The 23,234-nt window shown below is 40.4% G+C and overlaps 1 protein-coding gene across 4 annotated transcripts in view; it reads right to left on the bottom strand.

Annotated features, from left to right (window-relative positions):
- The window catches only part of RGL1 (ral guanine nucleotide dissociation stimulator like 1), a 222,027-nt gene that overhangs the window by 157,480 nt on the left and 41,313 nt on the right, over nucleotides 1–23,234 (bottom strand). Inside the window, exons 1-2 of one of the 4 annotated variants that reach the window (XM_020984386.2) lie at nucleotides 11,397–11,667; nucleotides 10,161–10,271 (exon numbers count right to left, since the gene is read on the bottom strand). The exons of 1 other annotated variant lie outside the window; for it this stretch is intronic. In XM_020984386.2, the coding sequence (XP_020840045.1) occupies nucleotides 10,161–10,271; nucleotides 11,397–11,423 (138 nt within the window). In that variant the 5' untranslated portion in view covers nucleotides 11,424–11,667. Of the gene's footprint in view, nucleotides 1–10,160; nucleotides 10,272–11,154; nucleotides 11,296–11,396; nucleotides 11,668–23,234 lie in introns of those variants that run through there. 2 more of the 4 variants (XM_020984385.2, XM_020984384.2) reach the window with 2 other exon arrangements.

Genomic DNA, 23,234 nt, shown 5'->3' on the forward strand with positions numbered 1-23,234 from the left:
CTGCCAGTATAAACAGTGTCAAAGAGAGTTTAAAGAAGTTGGAGGGGAGGAGGAAAGAGAAAAAAGAACACCCAGGCTGTCCAACCATAGAATGCCCTGTGCTCCTACCAATACAGTCAGAAACTCAAGAACTGTTGTTTGAAACGCAACGCTGTAATCACTGTCTGTGGGTTCCATATTTATTCTCTCAGTGACGTCCCAATTGATTTTTTTAATGGGGGGGTGGGGGGAGGATGTTATGACTTTTCTCAACCACTGCTCTGCAAAGTTCCCTTGAGAGCTAAGAAGCCAAGTTGTGCGCTTTCTACCTCGTACATCCATCGCCACCAGTTAAGGAAACTCCACAACTGGAATTCAGCTCTTCTTGACTATACAGGGCCACCCAATGGGGAAGGAGGCTAATTTAAGTAAGCCAGAGTTTCACTTTGAGACCCATTCAACCATTTAGTGACAATGTACAGAAAGCAAAAAGACGGTTCGCTTCCACACTGGCCCACTGAAAGGAATGTTCATGGATGCTGCTGCTCTGAGGTGGTGGTATCTAACAGCTGGGTTTATGTAGCTGTGCATGTATTCAACTTGTGAATTTGGGGAAAATAACCTAATAAACACCTGCTGTGTAAAGCACATTAATCTTAACACATACCACAGAAAGCATATGGAGCAACATGCACAAAGGCACTTTTAAGGAGTTTATGCTGAATGGTTTTGCCAGCCAGCAATCCAGATATTCTTCCCAAAGGCCTAGGAAGGACTACATCAAAAATAAACCTCCAATACAGAGTCTTCTACCAATGTAGAGAGAATGAGAAAATAGCTCTAAATCTTGACCCATCAGACAAACTAACAGGGGGCCTATTGAGCTGTTCTTAAAACTGGATGGAGACGCACCTATTATTTTCAAACATTTAATCAGTTTTTTAAAAAATCTCTCTTTTCTAGAATACCCCTGACTCCAAAAAAATCTATCATGGAAAGAAATATGGGGTGCTTCCCACATCACCTCTGTCTCTTTAGGATCCCTTAAGGCTCAGCAACAGGGTCACCTCCCATACAAGGCTTGTTGTGATATCTATCCCCAGTTGTTAGTGCATGCTCTCCCTCCCAAATTCCTTTGTAGTTCTTTACCTTTTATGTGCTTTGGATTTATTTAATCGATGTAGATCCTGCATCATCCCACTAGCTTCTTGAAAGCAGGGACTGTGATTATGTATCCCAAACACTTAGCAAAGTACCTTTTCACATAGTATAGGTGTTTAATAAATGCTTGTTGAATGGAAAATAGAGCTTTATCATACAGTGGTACTGTTTTATTTATATTATGCATACATGCACATACATATGTGTGCATATGTGCATGTATATACACATATTAACATGTGTATATATACACGTGTGTGTGTGTGTGTATATATAGATATATAGATGTGATTCTGGTGATTTAGGAATCCTATAAAAGCAAGGCACTAACAAGGCACATTATGAATAAGAAGGGAAAAAAACTAACAAAGAAAGAACCCTGGCGAGTTATAACCAACAGCAAAAGTGGAAGTGAAAACAGCCTACCCTATTTCTCTCTTTTTTTTCCTGTAGTTAAAGCTTCAAAAGACTAATCTCTCTTGCCTTCAATTTCCACAAAAATAAGAAAAAAGTAATTCAATAAATCAAGAGATCCATTATTTCACCAGTGTGAGTGCTCCCTCTACAAATGCGAGTCAAATTCCCTCCATATCTTGGCAGATGTCCCTCACTGGCTGCAGTGGCTAAAAGAATAACTATCATGTGCTGGTCAACCCTCTGGTGAAGGGCCTCTCTTAACTTAGCTAAGTTGGTCATCAGAGGATAAACATTCAGATCCATCCAGAGGTTTAGCAAAGGGTATGTTATAAGGAGTTAACATGTCTCTTCCATTTATGTTGCAATACATTTGCTGGGGGTAGATATACGGTGACATTTTGAAGTCAGATAGGTGTGATCTAGATTTGTGTGGCTCAAGTAAATGTTCTCAACTTTGTGTTACATATGCTTTATATTCAAATCCCAGAAAAGTTCTGAAGGCAGTGACAACCCACCATAATAGCTATGTCTCAGAGAATGCATATTATCTATATTTCCTTCATAGTTTATAAGCTAACCCATCATAGCAATATCTTCCTAAATTATGTAAGCTATTTACGTATGCTATTTCAGTGTATCTACAATTTGCTACAAAAACACATTTTGAAACTCAGTTTCCTAAGGCTAGATAAAATATATCTACTAACACAATCCCAAGTGCTTGTTTTCCTAAATTAACAAAGATAAACTGCAAACTAGTGTTTCCTCCAAAGCTTCTCCTTTCATAATACCGAAATCTAACTCATAGGCACTCCAATAAAGAATAATTGTAATACTTGCCTAGTACTAGCAAAATATTAAGAAATAAATGACCTCTTTATTTTAAAAAGACTGAAGAAGTCATTATTTAAAGGAAATCTATAACTATTTGATAAAATTTAAGGATCTTTTTGTTAAGTTTAGCTAACTTAAACATTAAGCACCCAATACGTGGAAAGTAGTGTGCTACGTGCTTGGAGTAGAAAGATGAAACAATATCGTCATCATCATCATCATTATGGTACAGGTTTTCTTGACTCCAAGTCCAGCCCTCCAGCCACCAGAAGAGAATGTAATGAAACAAAAGAGAGTTACCACTTCCTCATGGAAAATTTAAATATGTATCACTTCAAGTTGGGGATGAGGAGGGGAGAAATTGAGGAAGCTTTCATGTAGGTGATGCCACTCTAATCGGGTCTTGAAGGAAAAGGACTTCAATAAGCAGGATGAAGTGTGCTCCAGACATAAAAGACAGCCCGCGGAAAATCACAGAAGCAGGAGAGTACAGGGCTAGATTTAGAAATGCTTATTAGTCCAATCTGGCTGTTACATGAAGTATGTGAATTGGAGCATGATGAAATAAGGTAGGCTGGAAACAGGTTGTAGAGAACCTTAAATATCTGGCTAAGGAGATATTTTATCTTATAGGCAATAGTGAGCCACTGCTGATTTTTGAGTGAGAGGAAGGGAGGTGTGACATGGTGGGCCATGTAGGAAGTAGGAAGATAATGTTGGTACCTGTGTGAAAAATAGATTAGAGGTCAAGAGCCTATTAGAACAGTCCAGTGGAGAGTTGATGAGGACCTTAAGATGATAGCAATGTAAATGAAAAGGAGGGAATGGATTTGAGAGAAATATAATAAAGAATCAGTGGGACTTAACTTGAGTGAATATTCACTATCCAATTTCACTACGTCACAGAATTAAAGAATCTCAGAGTTGGTAAGGATCAAGTTGGCCATCTTGTCCAACCCATACCTGAACACTAATCCACTCTACAATATTCCCAACAATGGTCATCAAGCCTTCTCTTGAAAATGTTCAGTGATAAGGAACCCACTACCTAAAGAGGCAATTCATTTCACTTTTAGATAGCTATAACTGGAGGGAAAATATGTATATCAAGCATAAATTTGCCTCTTTTCAATTTCTGCCTTTGGCTTTTAGTTCTGCCCTCTCTATGGTCAAACAGTACAAGTTCATTCTCTCTTATACATAACAAGTTCTGAAATACTCAAAACAGCTATCATATGTTTCCTAAGTCTTTTGCTCTTGAGGCTAAATATCCACAGTTCCTTGAAGTGATCCCCACAGGACACAATCTCAAGGCCCTTCATTATCCTAGTTGCCATCTTCTAGACATTGTCTAGCTCATCAACTTCCTTCTAAAAAAAAACATGGTTCTCAGAACTGAACTCAAAACAGTATTCCAGATATAGTCTGACAAAGGCAGATATTATCATTCTATTCTCTCCTAATGTAGCCTAAGATAGCCTTAGCTTTTTTTTAGCTACTATATCCCACTTATTGAACTTGCAATCCACTAAAAACCTTAGATCTATCCTATCTTGTAATGAAACTGTTTTTTTTTAAATCCAAGTGTAAGGGTTTATATTTATTCCCATTATATTTTATGTTTTAGCTCAAGATCCTGAGTCTTGTGATCCAGTGAGTTCACTATCCCTCCTAGCTTTATTGGCTGCAGTTGGGTACTCATGAAACATAAGCCTTTATCCAAGTTATTGATAACTGCACGATACCAAGCACAGATCAATTTTCTCTAAGTATCAGAAATTTCAGCTATTGGGTTTGCTTAAAACAAGTTACATTTCTAAGTATCATCCTCCCTCCAACCAAAGTTACCATACCACCCCCAACTCCTGCAAAAGAGAGAATATCTCTATTCTCTTTGTGTGCCCTTTGAAAGTAACACGTGTGCACAGGCTACCAACATATCAGCAACGAAGAACCTGTAGATAGTTTGGTCCTTTGAGAGTCAAAGCTCTCTAAGCTACAGTCATAACAAGCCTGTTTTACCTTTCTACTCCCAGTCCTACATAATTACACCTAAACTAGCTCTCTATTTACCACAAACTCCAGGATCTATAATAGCTCTTCTTGACTTCTAAGCATACTCTGCTTTCTCATTATCTATTTCCCAATCTTTACTTAGGTCCACCGGCTGTCAAATATTCATTTGGACAAACCTACTAACAATAGCCTGGCATCACCAATCATGCCTTTGGGATCCACCTTCACTCTGCCCTTCCTGAGAATTTGATGCAATTTACTTGATCATGAATCTGTGATTGTCTGAAATTAACAGTAAGATAGGTTGCCAAAAATTATAATCCATAAAAGCCATATCCTCTCAACCTCCCATCTAGCACTCACAATAAGGAGAGTTCTGTCTACAATAGTTCAAGTTCCCATCCTCTTGAGGACAGTGAAGTTTCCTCCAATTATTGCCACCTACATTAACAATGTAGGTTCGCCAACAATACCGGCAACAAAGACATGCAAAAGTTTTGATCCTTTCCTCTTCCAAACACCACCTGGCTCAACAGAATTTTTGGTTCATAGCCAGGGTTATTCTTTTTTCAGGGGCAATATCTGAGCAAAATAATCCCCCTGGTATCTTTCTGTAAGTGAAAAAGGAGGTCAATGTTTTAATAGTTTAGACAAAAAGACTGCCCAACATAACCTTGCTGTCAATGTGCAGAACTCAAAAGCCAGGAGTGTCTGCATCTCCCTTCACTGTTAGTTTTACAACCAAACATAGTGTTCCCAGAAGTGATAGATTACCTAAATAATAGCAGCAACTCATATTTCTACAGTACATTAAAAAGTGCTTTCTTCACAACAACCCTAAGAGGTAGGCAGTGTAAGTATCATCACCCACATTTTACAGCTGAGGAAACTGAGGCCCAGAGATATGAGGCAACTTGCCTAAGGTCAGGGAGCTAGTAAGTGGTAAAGTGAAGACTAGAACCCATCTTTAGAATCCAAATTCAGAGCTCTTTTCATTATACACTACTAACAACCCAAAACAAAACTGTATGTCTTTGGATTAAATAAGACACTTGGCATATGGGTATGTGCCATTCTGTGTCTAACTTAAGATCAAATCCTAATTTTGAATAGAGAATACAGTACAAACAAATAAACAAAGTGATCAGTTATTTCGACTGCTTGGTTGACAGTGTAAAGTCTACGTGGCAGGAACAATGCTTAATTTCTACATAACACTGTACTTAAATCACTTTTTAAAAAATGAAGAGAATCCCTCCACCAAAGGAGTCACCAATCACAATGAAGTACCCAAATCTGTAACTAAAACAGACATCTGTCATCCAAAACACAGAAAGGAAAACTGTCACATCAGCTTGATGGTGGGATGGAATTGCTATTTTACCTCAAGAAAAAAAGAGAGAAAACACTATGTAGATATCATCTTCCTTTAATCATCGTTCCTATCCACTCTTGTAAAAGCTGTTTGTATTCCAAGTATCTCCCCTTAGAAGGTATAATAAGCACCTTCTTAGAAGTTCTTAGCATTCCCTTCCTTTCTATGGTCTAGCTTTCTTGTCTATATTTCATTTCAGAAATCTTTTTCAATTCTTGAAGTATTTCTTTAACATCTATTGTATGACCTTCCCCGTGATAGAGGCCCTGATGCTATAGAAAAGAAATAGAAGATGTAATACTTGAAGAACTTATAAATTAGTAAACATATTCTTTCCCTCTTCTCGAGACCTCCTCAATCAATAAACAAACACTTAGTAAGTGCCTACTGCGTGCCAGGAACTGTGTTATCCAAAGGAGATACAAAGATAAACATGAAACAATAACTGCTCTTATAATCAGTCATAGCTGTTCTTAACCCTTTTTGTGTCATGGACTCCTCTTCGGCCATCTGAAAAAGCTTATGGATTCCTTTTCAGAATAATGTTTTTATATGCATAGGATTGTGAAGGAAACTGATCATACTAGTGTCCCAAAAGTCTTTCTGTGGTTTTAAACTAAGTTTTAATAGTTTAAAAGAGTATTAAGATTTTTAGGATACTCTATATTGAAATAGTCATGAAAACAATTTTTTTTAAGGTTCATAAAAACCATGTCAAGAACCCTTGGGCTGTCATTTCTTTGCTTCTCCTCCTACTCTCACTTTCTATTTAACTCTAAAAGTGGCTCCTTTTCGGAATTTTGAAATGGTTATACGCATGAGAAATTACTTCATTTCACTGAAAAAGAAAAGAAAACTTTAAAAGTCTGCTTCCCATGACCCAATTGGTTGGGCAACATTTAGTTAAATCTGGAATTTCCTGAGACTAAAGCAGAACTTCAAAAAGTGGGGAATTAATGTGTTGGGAACAACAAAGAGAAAAGAAGATAACACATTCTGAGATATTATGGAGACCAAAGACAGTGACAGTAATGGAAAGGACACTGCGTCTGGAATCAGAGGACCTGGGTTTAAATCCCAGTTCTATTCTTTAGAACCTGTATGATTTTTAGGTAAACTCCATCTAGCAACAGTCCACCAGGAAACCAAGGTCTACATGGGCATCCTGCCATCTGTCCTACTCCAACTCTCTGCTCCTCTACTCCCTCCTTTTTACTTCTTGCTCTGGGAACATCAATCATTGTTCCTGGAAAGAGTATAATTTCAATGGCCTCATGGCTCCAATCACAATCCCTGTATCCCCCCAAAAAAGATCCCTTCCTCAGAAAACATTGTACATAGTAACAGCAAAACTGTGTGATGACCAACTCTGATAGACTTAGCTCTTCTCAGCAATGCAAGGATCTCAGACAATTCCAAAAGACTTATGATGGAAAATGCTATCCACATCCAGAGAAAGAACTATGGAGTCTGAATGCAGATCCAAGCATACTACTTTTCCTTTTTTCTTTTTGTTTTTTGTCTCATGGTTTTCCCTTTGGTTCTAATTCTTTACAAAATGACTAATGTGGAAATGAGTTTAATATGATTCTGTATGTATGGCCTATATTATATTGCATGCCATTTTGGGGAGAGGGGAGGTGAAGGACAGGGAGAAAATTTAAAATTCAAAATCTCATAAAAGTGAATGTTGAAAACTATAAATAAATAAATTTTTTAAAAAATCTCTTCCTTACCACTCCTGAAATATGCTATCAAGCACTTTTGTATTTTTAGACCCAAAACCAAAATAAAAATCCTTTTATCTCTTAACATAATAAGCACTTAATAAACGCTTTTTAATTCATCCATTCAATTCATTTAATCTCTCAGGGCCATGGTTTAACTCATCTATAAAATGACCAAATAATCTAAGATCCCTTACAGCTCAAAATCCTATATTTATGACCACTTGTTAAGAATGTTGTAGAGGGTATTTGGGGTCAGATACAGGTTGGACTAGATAACCTCTGAGATCCCTTCCAACATAAGATTTTGTAAAAGCTCTAAGCAACTTTTAAGCATTGGGAGCAACAAAATACAGACACTATGAGAGGCAAAGCACACTTTCTTCTATCAGTTTGGGCAATTTTTCTGTGTCCCTCACTCTTCTGGGCAAAAATCTGCTGTCATATCCAGAAGTAAGCGAAGTCCGGATTGTGTGTGTGTGTGTGTGTGTGTGTGTGTGTGTGTGTGTGTTCACAGGCAATGTAGAATATTAGAGGTGGGAAGTATAGGACCATTGGAGAGGGGAAGGTAAACCAATAGACAGAGTAGGAAATAATAATAAATGACTGAGGAGACCTATTTAAACCACAGCCCCCAAGCATCTGTTTGGAGGGATGCCTAGTTAGCCTTTCTTCCCTTGCAACATGATTCAGTCATTTACTGCTATTGTATTTGGCTAAAAACTAAACGTGCAACCCAAGCAAGATGAACAATGTCATTAGAGAGGAATAACACTGTACCAGAAAACGGAATGACTTTTTTGAAGGCAGCTGTGATTATTCAGTAGTTATGCTTCATTTCGAAATAACCGGGGTGACCGAACCACACCATGTTTACAAAACATATAAGAGCCAGCAATAAGATGATCACTGCCCCAAACTCCAGCTCTGCATTTCCTGCCAGAATTGCTGATGAGGCGCATCTCAAGTTAGATACCCATTACATTAAACCCGATTTTCATTTACTAAGTTCAGTGACTTGCAAACCAAAACTGAAGAGGTCAATAATAAATACCTTCTGGCACCTAAGGGGTGGTATGGCTGATTTAAGTAGCGTTTAGGATGTCCCCAACTTTAGCAGAAGGAAAAGCACAGAATATCAATGTCAGCAATTACATATTGAGGAAATGGTTCTTAGATGTCCTTCTTTAAACCCCATGTGTGGGGCTTTGAGGGGGAGGGGAAGAGGTGAAACAAGGCCACATGGCTCCCCTATTCCTAAGAGGAGGCCTTGAGTAATTTTTGTTTCCTCTCCTGTCCCTCATATGTTCCCTCTTCTCCCAAAACTTTTCAGGTCACCCCTGATTACTGTTTAATACATTCTGAGGCTTCCTGAAAGACCAAAGAACACAGAGATACATAAAGGACACATTTAATACTTAAACAATACAGGTCTTGAATTGAGTGTGGTACTGTTATTTGGAGCCAGAAGACATAAGTTTGAACCTTAGCTCTGACATTTGCCATCTGTATGACCTTGGGCAAGTCACCTCCTTTCTCTGGACCTTGGTTTATCTATAAAACTAGGGGGTTGAACAATATGATCCCTGTTTGCTTCCCTTCCTATAACTTGTGATGATGTTAGGCTTTATCAAGAACAAGGCCAGGAAAAATTACACCTGATCCACATGGCAAAACTCTGTTCCTTCCAGGGGACTTAACCCACCACTCAGTCTTCCATCAAGTCCATCTTGTCACCTTTCTACTCTAAGATCATTTTGCTTGTATCTCTCAGGTCATGGGTCTCTTTCTTTTCTCAGAATGAGATACGTACCCAAACCTGTCACTAACTTGAGAGATGAAACTCTCTGACACTCTCTGACACTCTCTCTCTCTCTCTCTCTCTCTCTCTCTCTCTCTCTCTCTCTCTCTCTCTCTCTCTCTCTCTCTCTCTCTCTCCCTCTCTCTCTCTCTCTTCCCTCCCATTCTAGATGAGCCAAATGATTTCTGGTTGTAAAACTAACAGAAGTGACATGACTTACCACATATTTTAGAGTCTCAGTGGGAAAATAAACTTATTTCTGGAAAGCAAAACCTCTCAGAAGCCCAGCACCCCACATATGCAGTTTGAAGGCAATGGAAAGGCATTTGCTTCCATCCCTACAGAAAGCCTGTCACTCACTGAAGATAGATCAGTTTGACATGGTCTGTTCTCCTGGCACTCTGTATACAGTACTTGAAAATACAGGAGGAGGGCAGGAGGGTTCTATTGCGGAAGGAGGGGCAGGGTGAAAGACAGAAGGATGCTATGTGGGCAAAATTTGCTTATCTCTCCTGTTTCAAGCCCCACTATCTTTCCTTGTTACTTTGTGGCACTGTTCACCAAGAATCTGTTTGCCTTCAATCTCAAGGGAGTTCTAAGAGGTTTTGAATTATTGACAAGCCCAGGGAGGAGCTCTTGAAAATACCAAGCACAAAACCAGACCTGTTTTCTGCAGTCCAGTAGGAAAAAAAAAACACTTGGTTTGTTGTCAGTTTCCTTTCTATGGGAAAAGTCAGCCTTTGCTAAATAATAATGATATTCACAGAAAGACAGAGACTTGGAACTCCATACGGGGCTGTTGCAAAGTTCCCAAAGCTTCTCCAGCTTCCACTGGGACAGTGTTACTCACCCCTAGCCATCGTGCTCCTTTATTGGCAGCCTGTTGGATTTGGACTCTTTTGAGGGTGACATGGTAAACAGCTCCTTCCTCTACCTCTTCACCCCAGTCCTGAATCGAGCTCTGCCAGGGAAGGGAGAAAAACAAAAAGAGAGAAAGGGGAGAGAGAAAAAAAGAGTGCTTTTCTTCCTCTCTCCAACCACAATGCATCCAGCTGCTTTGCTGCTTACAACTGTGTCTCCCTCAGCGCTCAAGGCACAAGATGGGCTGTTCAAAATAAATCTAACAATCAGAGCAACTCACTGCACATTGAGATAGAGAGAATGCCGAGATTTACTTGGCAGGCTGCCTTTTTCTGTGGTATCAGGATACCCGGACTTTTCCATTTAGTTATTTTTCCTAGACTCTCACATATTTTAAATAGTTTAAAAAAAACAAAACTTTTTCCCCCTCAAGAAAGAGACTTGGGTTGGATTAGCCAGCTTTTTTCACACATACACACAACTACCACCACCATCACCACCCCCAAGTTAAAGGGAAAAAGTCACTGGAAGATTGTACTTTTTAAAATGCCTCACTTATTTAAACTCAAAAGCAAACAAGTGTCTAAAATGCTAAGTTTTCATTCCATTGAAAAGGAATTACTCTATTCCACCACCTCTCTTTAAGATTTTGGAATTTTAAAAGTTAAAGGCGCTGGAAAGTTTTATTTCTATCAGATAATCTGGCAAGTGAGAAAAAGGCATCACATCATCACGCACTTGCAACTCAAACATTTTCTGAAATGATTCCCGGATTTGCTGTGTCCCCGACTAAACCCAAGTTTCATATTAAAGAGTCCTGAGCCAGAGAAAGGGAAAAAGGAAAAACAAAAAACCTGGATTCACCCAGACGCCACTAACTTTGTTTTCCCTTTTCTGAAAAGTTTCCCTTCGCTACATATTACACATACACACACACACACACACACACACACACACACACACACACACACACACACACTCACGAGACAATTGCTGGGGAGATAAGCATCATTTAAGGGCAGCATACACCCAGAGAGTCAAGAATCTGGAACTCTCCTGCCGATAGCCCTCCGAGAAGCTGCACGAAAATGTGGGATCAGATGGCTCGGTTCACTCCAAGACAGTCCAAATAACTACTGGAGGAAATAAAAAGTGGGGGGCCTAGGGGTGGGGTGGAGATTCCCCACCAGAGAAGTCTCTAGAGACGTCAGAAAGTTCTAATTACCATTTTAGCTTTCCAAAGCAATTTCATTCTCAGTTTTGTCTTCAGTATATGGAAGCTGCATGATGAATCCTGCTCGGAAGCAAAAGTCGCTCTTTTCTCCCCCTCTTCTTGCAAACCTTCTTGCACCCTTTTCCCCCTCGCAGGCAGGCGTGTACACACACATACACACGCTGCCTCGGGTACTCCCGCTGCTCTCTGCCCCCCTCTCTCTTGGTCGGATTCTGCTGCAGTCAATTCATGACCACAAAGAACTGAGCAAGGAGAGGGAGCGAGGGAGAGCAGAGAAAGACTCCTCCCCACGCCACTTTGTGATGTAAGGTTTTCCTGTTTATGCTTATGAACTTACTCTCCCTTTCTTAAATTCCATATACAAAGTCCCAATGAGACAGTTTCTCCAGCTTCCGAACCTTCCAAAGGCTATCTCACCAAAACAGACCTCTGAAGTTTATCTGGGTTCCCGATGGTCACCAGGTGCCAAAATAGAAATATGTGTGTGTGTGTGTGTGTGTGTGTGTGTGTGTGTGTGTGTGTCCGTGTGTTTTTCCCCTCCCTTGGCTAAAAGAGACAAAGAGAGGGGGAGTGGTGAATGGAGAGGAGGATTAGTAAAAGTTCTATTATCTGCCTGTGAAAACTTCTATGAATAATTAAATCCGAGCGACTCCAATGAAGCATTTAACGATGTAAAGTAGCTAGAACAGGAGCCAGAAGGCTTTTCTTCTTGGGGGGAAAAAGAGAAAACAAATCAGTATTCTGTAAGTCACTGCCAAAAGCTATGCAGTGTCCTGTATCAGTCAATGCGGGAACCAGCCCAGGACATCTTCTTGTCATCCAAAAATGACCATGTCCATTCACACTGGTAATTGACTGGGGGAGAGGGGGTGAGGATGCATGAATGGGAGGGGGGAGAGGCGAGGAGGAAGAAGCAGGGTGACAAACTGTGGAAAGGAGACTTGCCAGTGGCCCTGGAGGTGCTGAGATGCTTTGTGATTAAGTCACCATCTGTTGCATTTTCTTTACTGTAACACCATAGTGTCAATAATAACTGCACAGAAAACTCTTCTGTAAGAGAAATGGCTGGACTGACCATTATCATAATGGACAGATCAGCTGTCAGCACAAAACATTATTACTTTCCCCTGCCCCTCAGCCTCAGTTAAATTAAAACAATAAAAGTCATCTAGAAGCACAGATCTAGAACTAGAAAAGGCCTCAGAAAAGTTAGACTATATGTTTAACTCATTTTACACAGGAGGAAACTGAGGCCCAGAGAGGTTAAGTGATTTGCCCAAAGTCACACAGGTAGCCAACAACAGTGCCAAAATTTGAACTTGGTTTCTCTGACTCCAAATCTAGTATGTTTTCCACTATACCATGCCACCCAAGATATGTCAAATAATTATAAATACGTAACCAGAACGAGAGGCAGTATAGTGGATAGCATTGTGATATAGCAGATATAGAGTTGTCCTAGAAGCCAAGAAGACTTGAATTCAAGTTTTCCTGGCTTCAGGTTCTAACAATGGGACCTGACTTAACCTCTCAGTATTCTAGGCAACTCTCTAAGACTACCATAAGTTGAGAGGGAGTTGCTGGCCTACATGGTTCAGAGTTTTCTTACCCAGGACATCTCTATGCCAATGAAAGTCACAGGTCTAGGCCCTAACTCTATGTGCCAGAAATCCATACCTGTTATAAGTAACTTTTAAATCAACTTCTTGTGTTCATTCCATCTGGGTTGTCTTTAAATCAGCTTAAATTCACTTAAAACCAAACAAACCTCTCCTACTAATGGACTTTTCTTTAGGTGCTGTGAATTCCTAAGACTCACCCTTCTTTCAACCCAGCCCCATTTCCCTCCAGACCTTCACTCATTGGAAATAATAAAAACTTACAATTATAAAAATAATTTACATCCATTGCCTCATCTGATCCTCACAGTACCCACTCCTCTTAGGTAGAATGAGAGATAGCATTATCCTTAGGTTACAGATGAAAAATCAAAGTCTCAAAGTCAAATGCCTAGTCCAAGATCCCAGGGAATTAGCAGCAGTCAAAATAGAAACCCAGGCCTCACTCTACTATACTTACTAGGCTGCTACTTTACTAACTCCCTGACATAAACTATATAAATCAGGGTATAAACTAAATTTCAGACCATTCCTTACTTCACTTAGGAGAAGTAGAGGAAGAAGAGAAGAAGTGTTGATGGTAAACAATTGTCACTTCGGTGATACCAGACAGTTCTGGCCACCTCAAAGTGCTGGTGTCTAAGGTCCCCTCCAGCTTTAAACTTTATAATTCTATGAAAGTAGGGATGACAGCCAAGCCAGGAAAAAACTTTCTGAAGAGGAAAACTGATGACTCCTCTGGTCCTTCCCTATAGAGACTTAGAACTCCTCTCTGAGCCTCCTCACTCTCTGCTCTAATAATTCATTTGTTCCTGTTTGCCCTCTCTCCCAATTACACATATGCTTGTACAAACTAGTCATTATAAGTCAGTCCCCACAACAATGCTGTGAGTGGTGCTCTTTTGTTTTGTTTATCCCCATTTTGCTGATGAGGTTAAGTGACTAGCTCCAAGTCACATAGCAAGGAAGGCTTTGAGATGAGATTTGAACCCAAGCCTTCCAGGGGCAACGAGGTGGCAAATCAGATAGAGTGCTTCGCCTACAGTCAGGAAGATGAGTCTGAGTTCAAATCTGGCCTCAGATATTTACTGTGTGACCTTGGGCAAGTCACTTAGCCCTGTTTGCCCCCATTTCCTCATCTATAAAATCAGCTAGAGAAGGAAATGGCAAACCACTCCAGTATTTTTGCCAAGAAAACCCAAAATGGGGCCACAGAGAGCTGACTGAAATGACTTCTAAGGCTCCAAGTCTAGGATTCTATCCATAGCCCCATGTAGCTTATCATATAGCATGCATTTTACTCTGTGAACCAGAACCACTCTGAAAAGGTATTAACATTTTGGTCATTTTAAAATCATTTTTCTCCACAGAATTCCAGAGATTGGTACTTCTTTCATTGATCTGTTTATATAATATGCTTAATAATTTCTGGGTGTGTGCCTAAAAGCTAATGAGCTGGTCAGGAAGCTGGCCCTATCCTGAGGAAGACTGTGTGGTCACTTATTGTATTGGTCTTAATACAGACCACATTTTCCCCCTAAATCTGGCTTATATAGGTACAGCCTATAATTGCATTCAATCAATCCATCAATGAGCATTTTAAAGCGCCTACTATGTTCCAGGCACTGCGCTCGGGATATTTAGACAAAATTAACCTTTAAAAAGTTTAAACTCTACAGAAAGAGGCAACACTTTCACTCATAAGTACAGGATATAAACAAAGATATAATGATGAGGGAAGAGGCATGATAATCAATAACTGGACGAAATCAGGAAAGGCCTCTTAAAGGAAATGGCACTTGAGCTAAGGATACTCAGAGACCTAGGTAAGGAAGAAGAGAATTTCAGGTACAGAGCACTGTCTTTACAAAGGCCCACAGAGACCAGGGATGGAATAGCACATGGGAGGAACTTCAAGAAGGCCAGTTTGACTGAATCATAAAACAGGTGAAGGGGAATAAGGTACAATGAGTTTAGAAAGGTAGCTAGGTTGTGAAATGGCAGAGAAAGGAGTTTATATTTTACCCTAGAGACAAAAAACCACCAGAGTTTATTAAGCAGAAGTCAAAACTTTAATTTAACAATGTTAATTTGACAGCCATGTGAAGCCCAGATTGGAGAGGAGAAAGATTGGATACATAGAAACCAATTAGGAAGCTACTGCAGTAGTCCAGGTGAGAGGTGATGAGGGTCTAACAAAGAGCAATTAGGATGTGATTGGCTGAATGACCCTGAGCAAGACACTTAAACTCAGAGCTCTGTCCAGAGCTCACTCTTGAAGGCTACATATTGCAGAGAAGATACCAATTTACTTTGAGAGAGTTTCCTGACTCAGGCATTCCCTAAATTAATAAAATCACAGGTCCAGTCACTGTGCCTATTGCACAGAAAAGGGAATAAACTTATTCTGTTTGGCAAAGATGGGAGTAATGAGGTGCTGCAAAGAGACAAATTGAAGCTTAAGTTAAGGAAAAAAGAATTACAGGAGGAATGGGCTCCCTCAGGAGATTCCCCATAGGTTTCATCATCTCAAGTTCCTACTGCTAGGGGCCAATACAAAATGCTTTGTTTGGCATTCAAAGCCCTTTATAACCTTGCCCCCTTCTACTTTCCAGGCTTTTTAAGCCTTACTGCCTAACATATCCTCTTCTATCCAGTGACACTAGCCTCCTGGCTGTTCCACAAACAAGATGCGCCATCTCTCAGCTTCGGGCCTCCAATGCTTTCCCTACCTACCTTCTTGTCTTCTTTTAAATATCAACTAAAATCCCACCTTCTACAGGAAGCCATCTGTAACTCCTCTTAATTCCAGTGCTTTCACTCTTTTAATTATTTCCTATTTATCCTGTTTATAACTTGCTTCATATATTTTTGTTTGGATGTTGTTTCTTCCACTAGGTTGTAGGCTCCTCGAGGGCTGGGACTGTCTTTTTCCCCTTTTTATACCCCAGCATTTAGCACAGTACCTGGCACATAGGAGGCACTAGATAAATGTTTACTGAATTGAACCAGAGGTCTTTAAACAAAAGCTGGATGATCATTTGTGGAATATGAAGTTCCTTTTTGTAATACCCACTTCTCCAGCTGAAGTGAAAGGGGGACAGCTCTGTATTTAGATGAAGATGTGACTCCCAATTGGGTCAGCAAGCCTTAAGGGATCTTAAGAGATCCTAAAGAGAAAAGAGGAGATGTGGGAAACATCCCATATTTCTTTCATGGGCTTAGGTTGCAGAGACACTTCAAGAGAAGGCCTCGAGAGAGGCAAGGTTTGTACTTTTGAATGTTTATTGGGAGTTCTTGGAGTCTTGGACATGTATGGGAAGTCAGCCCCATCATGTATCTTAACCTCCAAGCTTGCAAATCTAAAACTTTTGAGAATGGACATTGTTCTCTTTCTCCTGGTTTGGACTGAGGTCTTATCTCATTCCTAGTTGAAGAGCTCATTTTATCTTGTATATTCTTTGGTATATTCTAATTTGTAGCTATGATCCTGCATTTACTTTTTGTATATTTAAATGGATACATAGCATTATATTCTCTTTCTCCATAGAATGTAAGTTTCTCAAGGGCAAAGACTATTTCATTTTTGCTCTAGTATCTAGTACCTAGCACACAGTAGATACTTAATAAAGACTTTCTTGTTGATACATTGATTCCTTGAAGAGATCAGACTAACCTCAGAGGGATCAGGTCAGTAGTCCAGGTGAGGGCTAATGAGGGCCAAGCAACTGGGTGAGTGTAGAGGAGATAAATCCAGGAGATGATGCACACTGATATCAACCCTTCAATGGCTTTTCTCCTCATAAATCTTCCATAGAGAATTCACCCAACATTCTGGAGGTCTTTCTCTGGTTCTTTTAATATTTTGTGGACACCAGAACCACATTTGGGCTGTCAAACTGTTATCACTTAATAACCATAATACTAGCTTACATTTATATAGCACTTTAAGGTTTGCACAATGCTTTGGATAGGTCACCTCATTGATTCTCACAACCACCCCAGGAAATAAGTACTATCCCCGTTTTACAGCTGAAAAAACTGAGACAAAGGTTAAGTGACTTGCTAAGGTTTATAGAGCTGTCTGAGGCTGAATTTGAATGCAGGTCTTCCTGACTACAGGTCTGGACATCACATATTAGGAAGGATGATAAATTGGAGAGCATGAAGAGGGGTGTCTCCAAAATGAGATACATGTACCCCAGGGAGAGTGCAGAGAGAAAATTTAAAAATTTCTTTTTTTAATCCTAGAGAATAAGAAAAATTAAACTTTACTGATATTTAATAAACGGATTGACACTTGTTCCCTGATGTTATCTGAAGGTCACATAATCACACTGTCACATCAGCCTTCTCCACCTTCCCTGGAGCTAGGGGGGGGAAAAAGTATATGTACTGCCATTTTCTTGGTGGGACCTTGAAGTGGAACTGAAAAAACTCAAGAGACTGAGCAGGTCTGGGATGCAAATGAAGGCCTTTTGTGCTTCCTATAGGCCTAAACCACAGGAGCAACTAGCTGCTCCAGATATTTTAGGTTAAGTTAGCCCTGTCGGCCCTGTGACCCCGCCCCCCACCCCCTAATAATCAAGAAAGGAAACTCTTCCCTACCCTTAGCTGACCTAACTAGGGCCCCATACTCAGCATCCTTCTCTCTCTTCACATTCTTGTTCCTACCCCTCAGTTTCCCAGGAAGCCCCATCAGGCTTGGCAGCCTCTGCCAGGAAGTCATAGTTAAGTCAAAGGGCAAGAACAGTAGACAAAAGGTTGATGGTAAGAATAGCATGCTAATGAATAGTGTCTCTAATGAGGGTCTGGAGGGTATGTTGTATCATTTGGGGAGAGAAGAAGGGGGAGGAGGGCCTAGTAAAATTTCTGGATGTAGGCTGAAGTTCATCATCCTCACTTTCTCAGGTCTAGCTCGCTCTCTGGGCTCCCCTTCACCCCTCCTGTGCCTCTCACCCTTCTCCACTCTATTGCCTTTGATGTATCCTATCTGCTTAGGACGTTGGGCCTAGCGGGTTTTGCAACAGGTGGGGAAATTCTAACACAGCTGAAAATGACGTTGCTTTCTGTTCCCAGTGGAAAACTGAAGGGAGTAAGAGGTACCAAATAGCAGTGGAATAGTCATCAACATTGGTAGGCTGAAAGGTACAACATCAGGAAGTGAAAACAGCATGGAGCAGAATTCAGATCGAGGTGTGGTTTTTTGCTCATTTGGAATCTCTTTCAGTGATTATCTCTAATGGGACCATCGGTCCTGATTCTTCCCTGGTATATTCAGTCACTTATTTCTCAATATAGGAACACAGGTGATAACAGAAAGAGAACTTACAAAGAGAGATACTTCAAGAAGCTTTTAGAGAGCACTAATTATTATTAGACACATTAATTAAGCCTAATAATCATTAGACACAAAAGAAGAAGAATGCTTACCCTCAAGGAGCTCAAATTCTCAGAAAGTGAAAGAAGTACACAAATAAATGGAAAACAACGGCAAAGTAATGTGAGGGAGTGGCATTTAAGCGGGACGAAAAGAGGCAATTAGGGAAGTACTAACAAGGTGTAGGGGCTGGGGGAGGGGGAGTATCAGAAAAGGACTCTTGTTGGAGGTGGCACTTCCAGGAACTAAGGGGCATTATTTTTTGAACAGTAAGTTTTTTCAGAATTGGGAAAGAAAGGTTCTGATTGTTATGAGATAGAGAACAAAACAGTATCTTTTCACCTGCCAATCATCCTGGTGCCTTTAAAAATTTCCCTGGCCTAGATGAACCACATCCTTAGGTGCTAAAAGAATGGCAGGCCTGAGTGCTAAGCCCTTGTTGGTGACTTGGAAAAGACCATGGAAAGCAGGGAACTGAAGTTTTTCCAGTTTTCAAAAGAAAAGAAAGAGAATGGGCCTGTAAGTCTGACTTTGATTCCTAAGAAAATTTTCCAAGGGATTAATTAAAAGAGATGGTTGGTAAACATCTAAGATTACAAAGAGCCACCGTGGCTTCATCAGGAGCAGGTCATGCCAAACTAACCCAATTCCCTTTTTGTACAGGATGACTAAACTGGTAGATGGGAGGAATGATGTGGATATAGTTTTTGGAAGATCTTAGAAAAGTTTTGGATAAAAATATCTCATACTATTCTTATGGAGAGAGAGAAATACTAGACAATAAGACAATGATACAGTCAGATGAGTTTAAAACTCATTGGATTGAGATTCAAAGAGCAGTTAGTTGTTAATGATTAAACGTCAGTCAGCAGGCCTCCAGTACAGACAGTTCTTGCTTTATGTAAGTGGATGGTTCAGAAGACCTCTACTTATGACCACTTTTACTTAATTTAAATTTGCAGGCAGGTGTGGAGAATTGGGGAGGGAGGCAGGAAAGACCCCATGTGCAGGTAAGGAAGAGACTGGTGGTTCAAAGCAGCCTGGGCCAGCCATGGACACAGTCAGGAGAGGACAGGCAGTGAGTGGGCCAGGGACAGACATTCCCTGAGGGCCAACAGACAGAACACAGACCGGAGGGACCTGGGGGGGAGGGAGGGAGTGTATGGAGGTGGGAGGAGCCAGGCAAAGGTCTCCTGTCTGGGCAACTGAGATCTCAAGCCAAGCAGTGGAGTGGTGCTGAGTGTCTCCTGCCTTTGTAATTCTGATTTCTTTTGGAGGGTTTGGTTCATCTGTTTGTTTTTAGGGCTTTTTGTTTCGTTTTGTTTTTTTGGTGAGAGTGGGAGTCTAGACAAGGGGCAGATGCAGAGAGAGAGAGAGAGAGAGAGAGAGAGAGAGAGAGAGAGAGAGAGAGAGAGAGAGCGACAGCTCGAGCATAGTATTGTATAGTAACTGAGTTAACATAGGTGGGGTTTTTTTGGTATGCAAATTTCTTTCAGAATTCTTTACGTACAGTTTAATTTCTGTAATGCAAATTTACATAAAGCTAGAGACCTGTCCATAGAATACCCCAGAGATCTGTGCTTGGCCTGAGTAGTTTAAAATTTTTATCAAAGACTTGCCTAAAGCCATAGGTGGTACGCTAATCAAACTTGCAAGTGACACAGAACTAGGAGGGACAGCAAACACAGAGGAAGATAGCTGAGATCCAAAAGGCCCTGGATTGGCTGGACAATAGTATAAAACTTCAATAGAAACAGATCCTTGCCAGCTGTACGCTGACTTACAAAACCACAAATTAGCATTATCTATGCTGTATTGTATTTTTATTACTTTTGTTAAACATTTCCCAATTACATTTCAATCTGGTTCAGGTCACACTTTGGGATTTTAATTAATTTGCTTGGGAGACCAGTGCGCGGCTGCAAGTTTGATACCTCTAGGCTAGAGCACTGAGCTGAATCTGATAAAAATAAAATTCAATAGGGAAAAACATAAAGTATAAGATGGGGGAGGCATACGACAGCAGGCCTGAAAAAGATCTAGGGCTTTTAGTGGATTGCAAGCATATTATAAATCAGCAGTGTGGGGTGGCTGCCAAAAAAAAAAGCCAGTGAAATCTTGGGCTGCACTAAGAGGGCTATAGCTCACAGAAATAGGGAGGCAATACTGTACTGCACTGTACTCTAACCTTGTTAGACTTCATCTAGAGGTCGGTGCTCAGTTCCAGGTGCTGCCATTTAAAGACATGGATAAACTAGAGGAGGGTGACCAGAAGATGGAAGGGCCTTGAATCCACATAACATAAGAGTCAATTAAAGAAACTAGGCATGGTTAGCATGGAGAAGAGAAGAGGAAACTCTGGGAAAGAACAGAAGTAAAGAATGCACCAAAGGATGGTAAGATGGAAAAGATTACATAGCAAGCCAGGCCCTAACAATTAAAGCTGCCCCAAAATAGCCTGAGCTGCCCAGAGAGCTAAGTCCCCCTCTTTGGTAGTCTTCAAGGAAAGGCTCAATGACCATTTGTCAGGGATGCTTTAGTGGGTGTTGACTTTGTGTATATGTTGGCCTTGAAAGGTGCTAAGGTTCCTTTCAACTCTTAAATTCCCCATTCTGTATATTTTGCAAATTCAAAGGATTCTAGTCAGTAAATCTTTATTATTTTATCTAGGACAGTCATTAAAATCAAGTCCTGAAATAAAATGAGCTTAGAAACAGACCTTCAAATCACTGTGTCACAAAGTGTTAAGCCAAAATTTAAAAAAAAAAAAGCACATTCAATTGTATTGCTCTAAAATTTTTACTGTTTATTAATTAGTATGCTAATTAATTATAATAATATTAACAGAGCAAAATGTTGTGGTAAAATGATTGTTTAAATATCTTATTTCGTTTTTTATTTTTATTTTTCATAGGTTTCATAAAGTAGGGGAACACAGTCTTCAAACACGCGTTTTGGGGGCACAGACTTGAGATAGTTTTGAATAATATACATGCACAATAAGAGAAGTTTACAGACTGAAGACCTAGAGAAGGCAAAGGAGCTAGAAAGATAGGGTGAAGAAATTAGAGGTGTTCAACCTGGAGAAGAGAAGACTTAGGGCAGAATAAAAGTTTTCACATAGATGAAGAGATAACAGATGAGAGAGAAAATGTGTTCTTTTTAGTACCAGAGGTCAGCATTAAGAGCAGTAGATGGGAACTTCAAAGAGACACATTTGGGCTTTCTGCAAAGCTTTGTACTAATAATCACTAGGTATCCCAAAGTGGAATGACCACCTCAGCAGGTCAGTAGGCTCTGCTTCACTTGAATTCTTCCCAAACAGGTGCAACATCACTTGTGGAAGATTTTGTAGACAGTATCCCTGTTGGACTAAATTCCTGCCAAAGCTTCCAGAGTCTGTGATTCTATAATAATTTATATATTTTTTTCCAAATAGGAGAATTCCTGGGCAGCCTGTATCTGCTCCAGAACAGTATAAGGTAGAGTTTGAGAGGCACCAAAAGGCCCCTCCATTTAAAAGGACTTCCACCACTGGCACTGCTGCACTGCTGGAATCCCCAAGTTCCTCATGCCTCTGGGCAGAGGCTTTCTGGGCTGGGCTCAAATGTAAATGTTATCAGAAGATCAAATCTGAAGCTGTTTGACACCTTTGCTTAAATCCATTAATCAGATTAGCTGTCCAGTCACTTAGCTGGACCTGGAGGGAATGAATGGTGAACTTTGATGAGGTGGAGGTCAGGAAAGATTCACAGCAGAGGGACACCTCTAGGAAGGTGGCACTGTGGAGAGGACACGTTTAGGCAGCCAGAGGACAGCATGTAGGTGGATGAGTGCTGCAAAAGGAAGATGGTATTGATGAGGGAGGATGGAACCCCCACCCCGACCCCAGGACAAACTTCTATTACTTCTCTGTCTTGTCTAGGTTTGACCCTTTCTAACAAGCTAACAAATAAAAACAACTGATAAGCAAAACCAGCTGACATATAGATTCCTTCACAGACAAGAACTGCATTGGACCAGACCTATGATTTCATTAGTGCAGGAAAATTCCTTCTACTAATTCAGATCAGCAACTTATCTGCAACAAATAGTCTTACAGAGTTGCATTGGTCACTGAAAAGTTAAAGCATTCATTATATAACATCTATCAAGTGCTTACTTTGCGGTTAGATACAGTGCCAAGTGGGGACCAACTACTAGGGATAGACAGAAAGAAAAAACAGACCCTGTCCTCAGAGAGCTTATAGTCTAATGCGAGGATATGTAAATAAAAAGGGTGGCTAAATGGCACAATGGATAGAGCACCCACCCTGGAGTCAGGGGGACCTAAGTTCAAATCCAGCCTCAGACACTTAATAGCTGTGTGACCTTGGGCAAATCACTTAACCCTGTTGGCCTCTTTCCTCATCTATCAAATGAGCCTGAGAAGGAAATGGCAAATTACTCCTGTATCTTTGCCAAGAAAACCCCAACTGGGTTCTTGAAGAGTCAGACAACAACAACAAATGTAAATAAACAGATAAATACCAGATACATGTGGAATTATGGGTAGGGGGAGGAGAGAACAGGGAAAGGACTTTTGCAAAAGGTAGATTCAGGCCAAATCTTTTTTTTTCTTTTTTCTTTTTAGGCAACTGGGGTTAAGTGACGTGCCCAGGGTCACACAGCTAGTAAATGTCAAGTGTTTGGTCTGAGGCCAGATTTGAACTCAGGTCCTCCTGACTTCAGGGCCAGTATTCTAGCTGCCCCACCAAGCCAAGTCTTAAAGGAAGGTTAGGATTCTAAAAGGTGCACGGGAGAAGGAAAAACAGGAGAGGGTAGGGGAGC

Source organism: Phascolarctos cinereus, unplaced genomic scaffold, assembly GCF_003287225.1.
Source record: "Phascolarctos cinereus isolate Bilbo 61053 unplaced genomic scaffold, phaCin_HiC Scaffold_5;HRSCAF=322, whole genome shotgun sequence".
Taxonomy (NCBI): Eukaryota; Metazoa; Chordata; class Mammalia; order Diprotodontia; family Phascolarctidae; genus Phascolarctos; species Phascolarctos cinereus.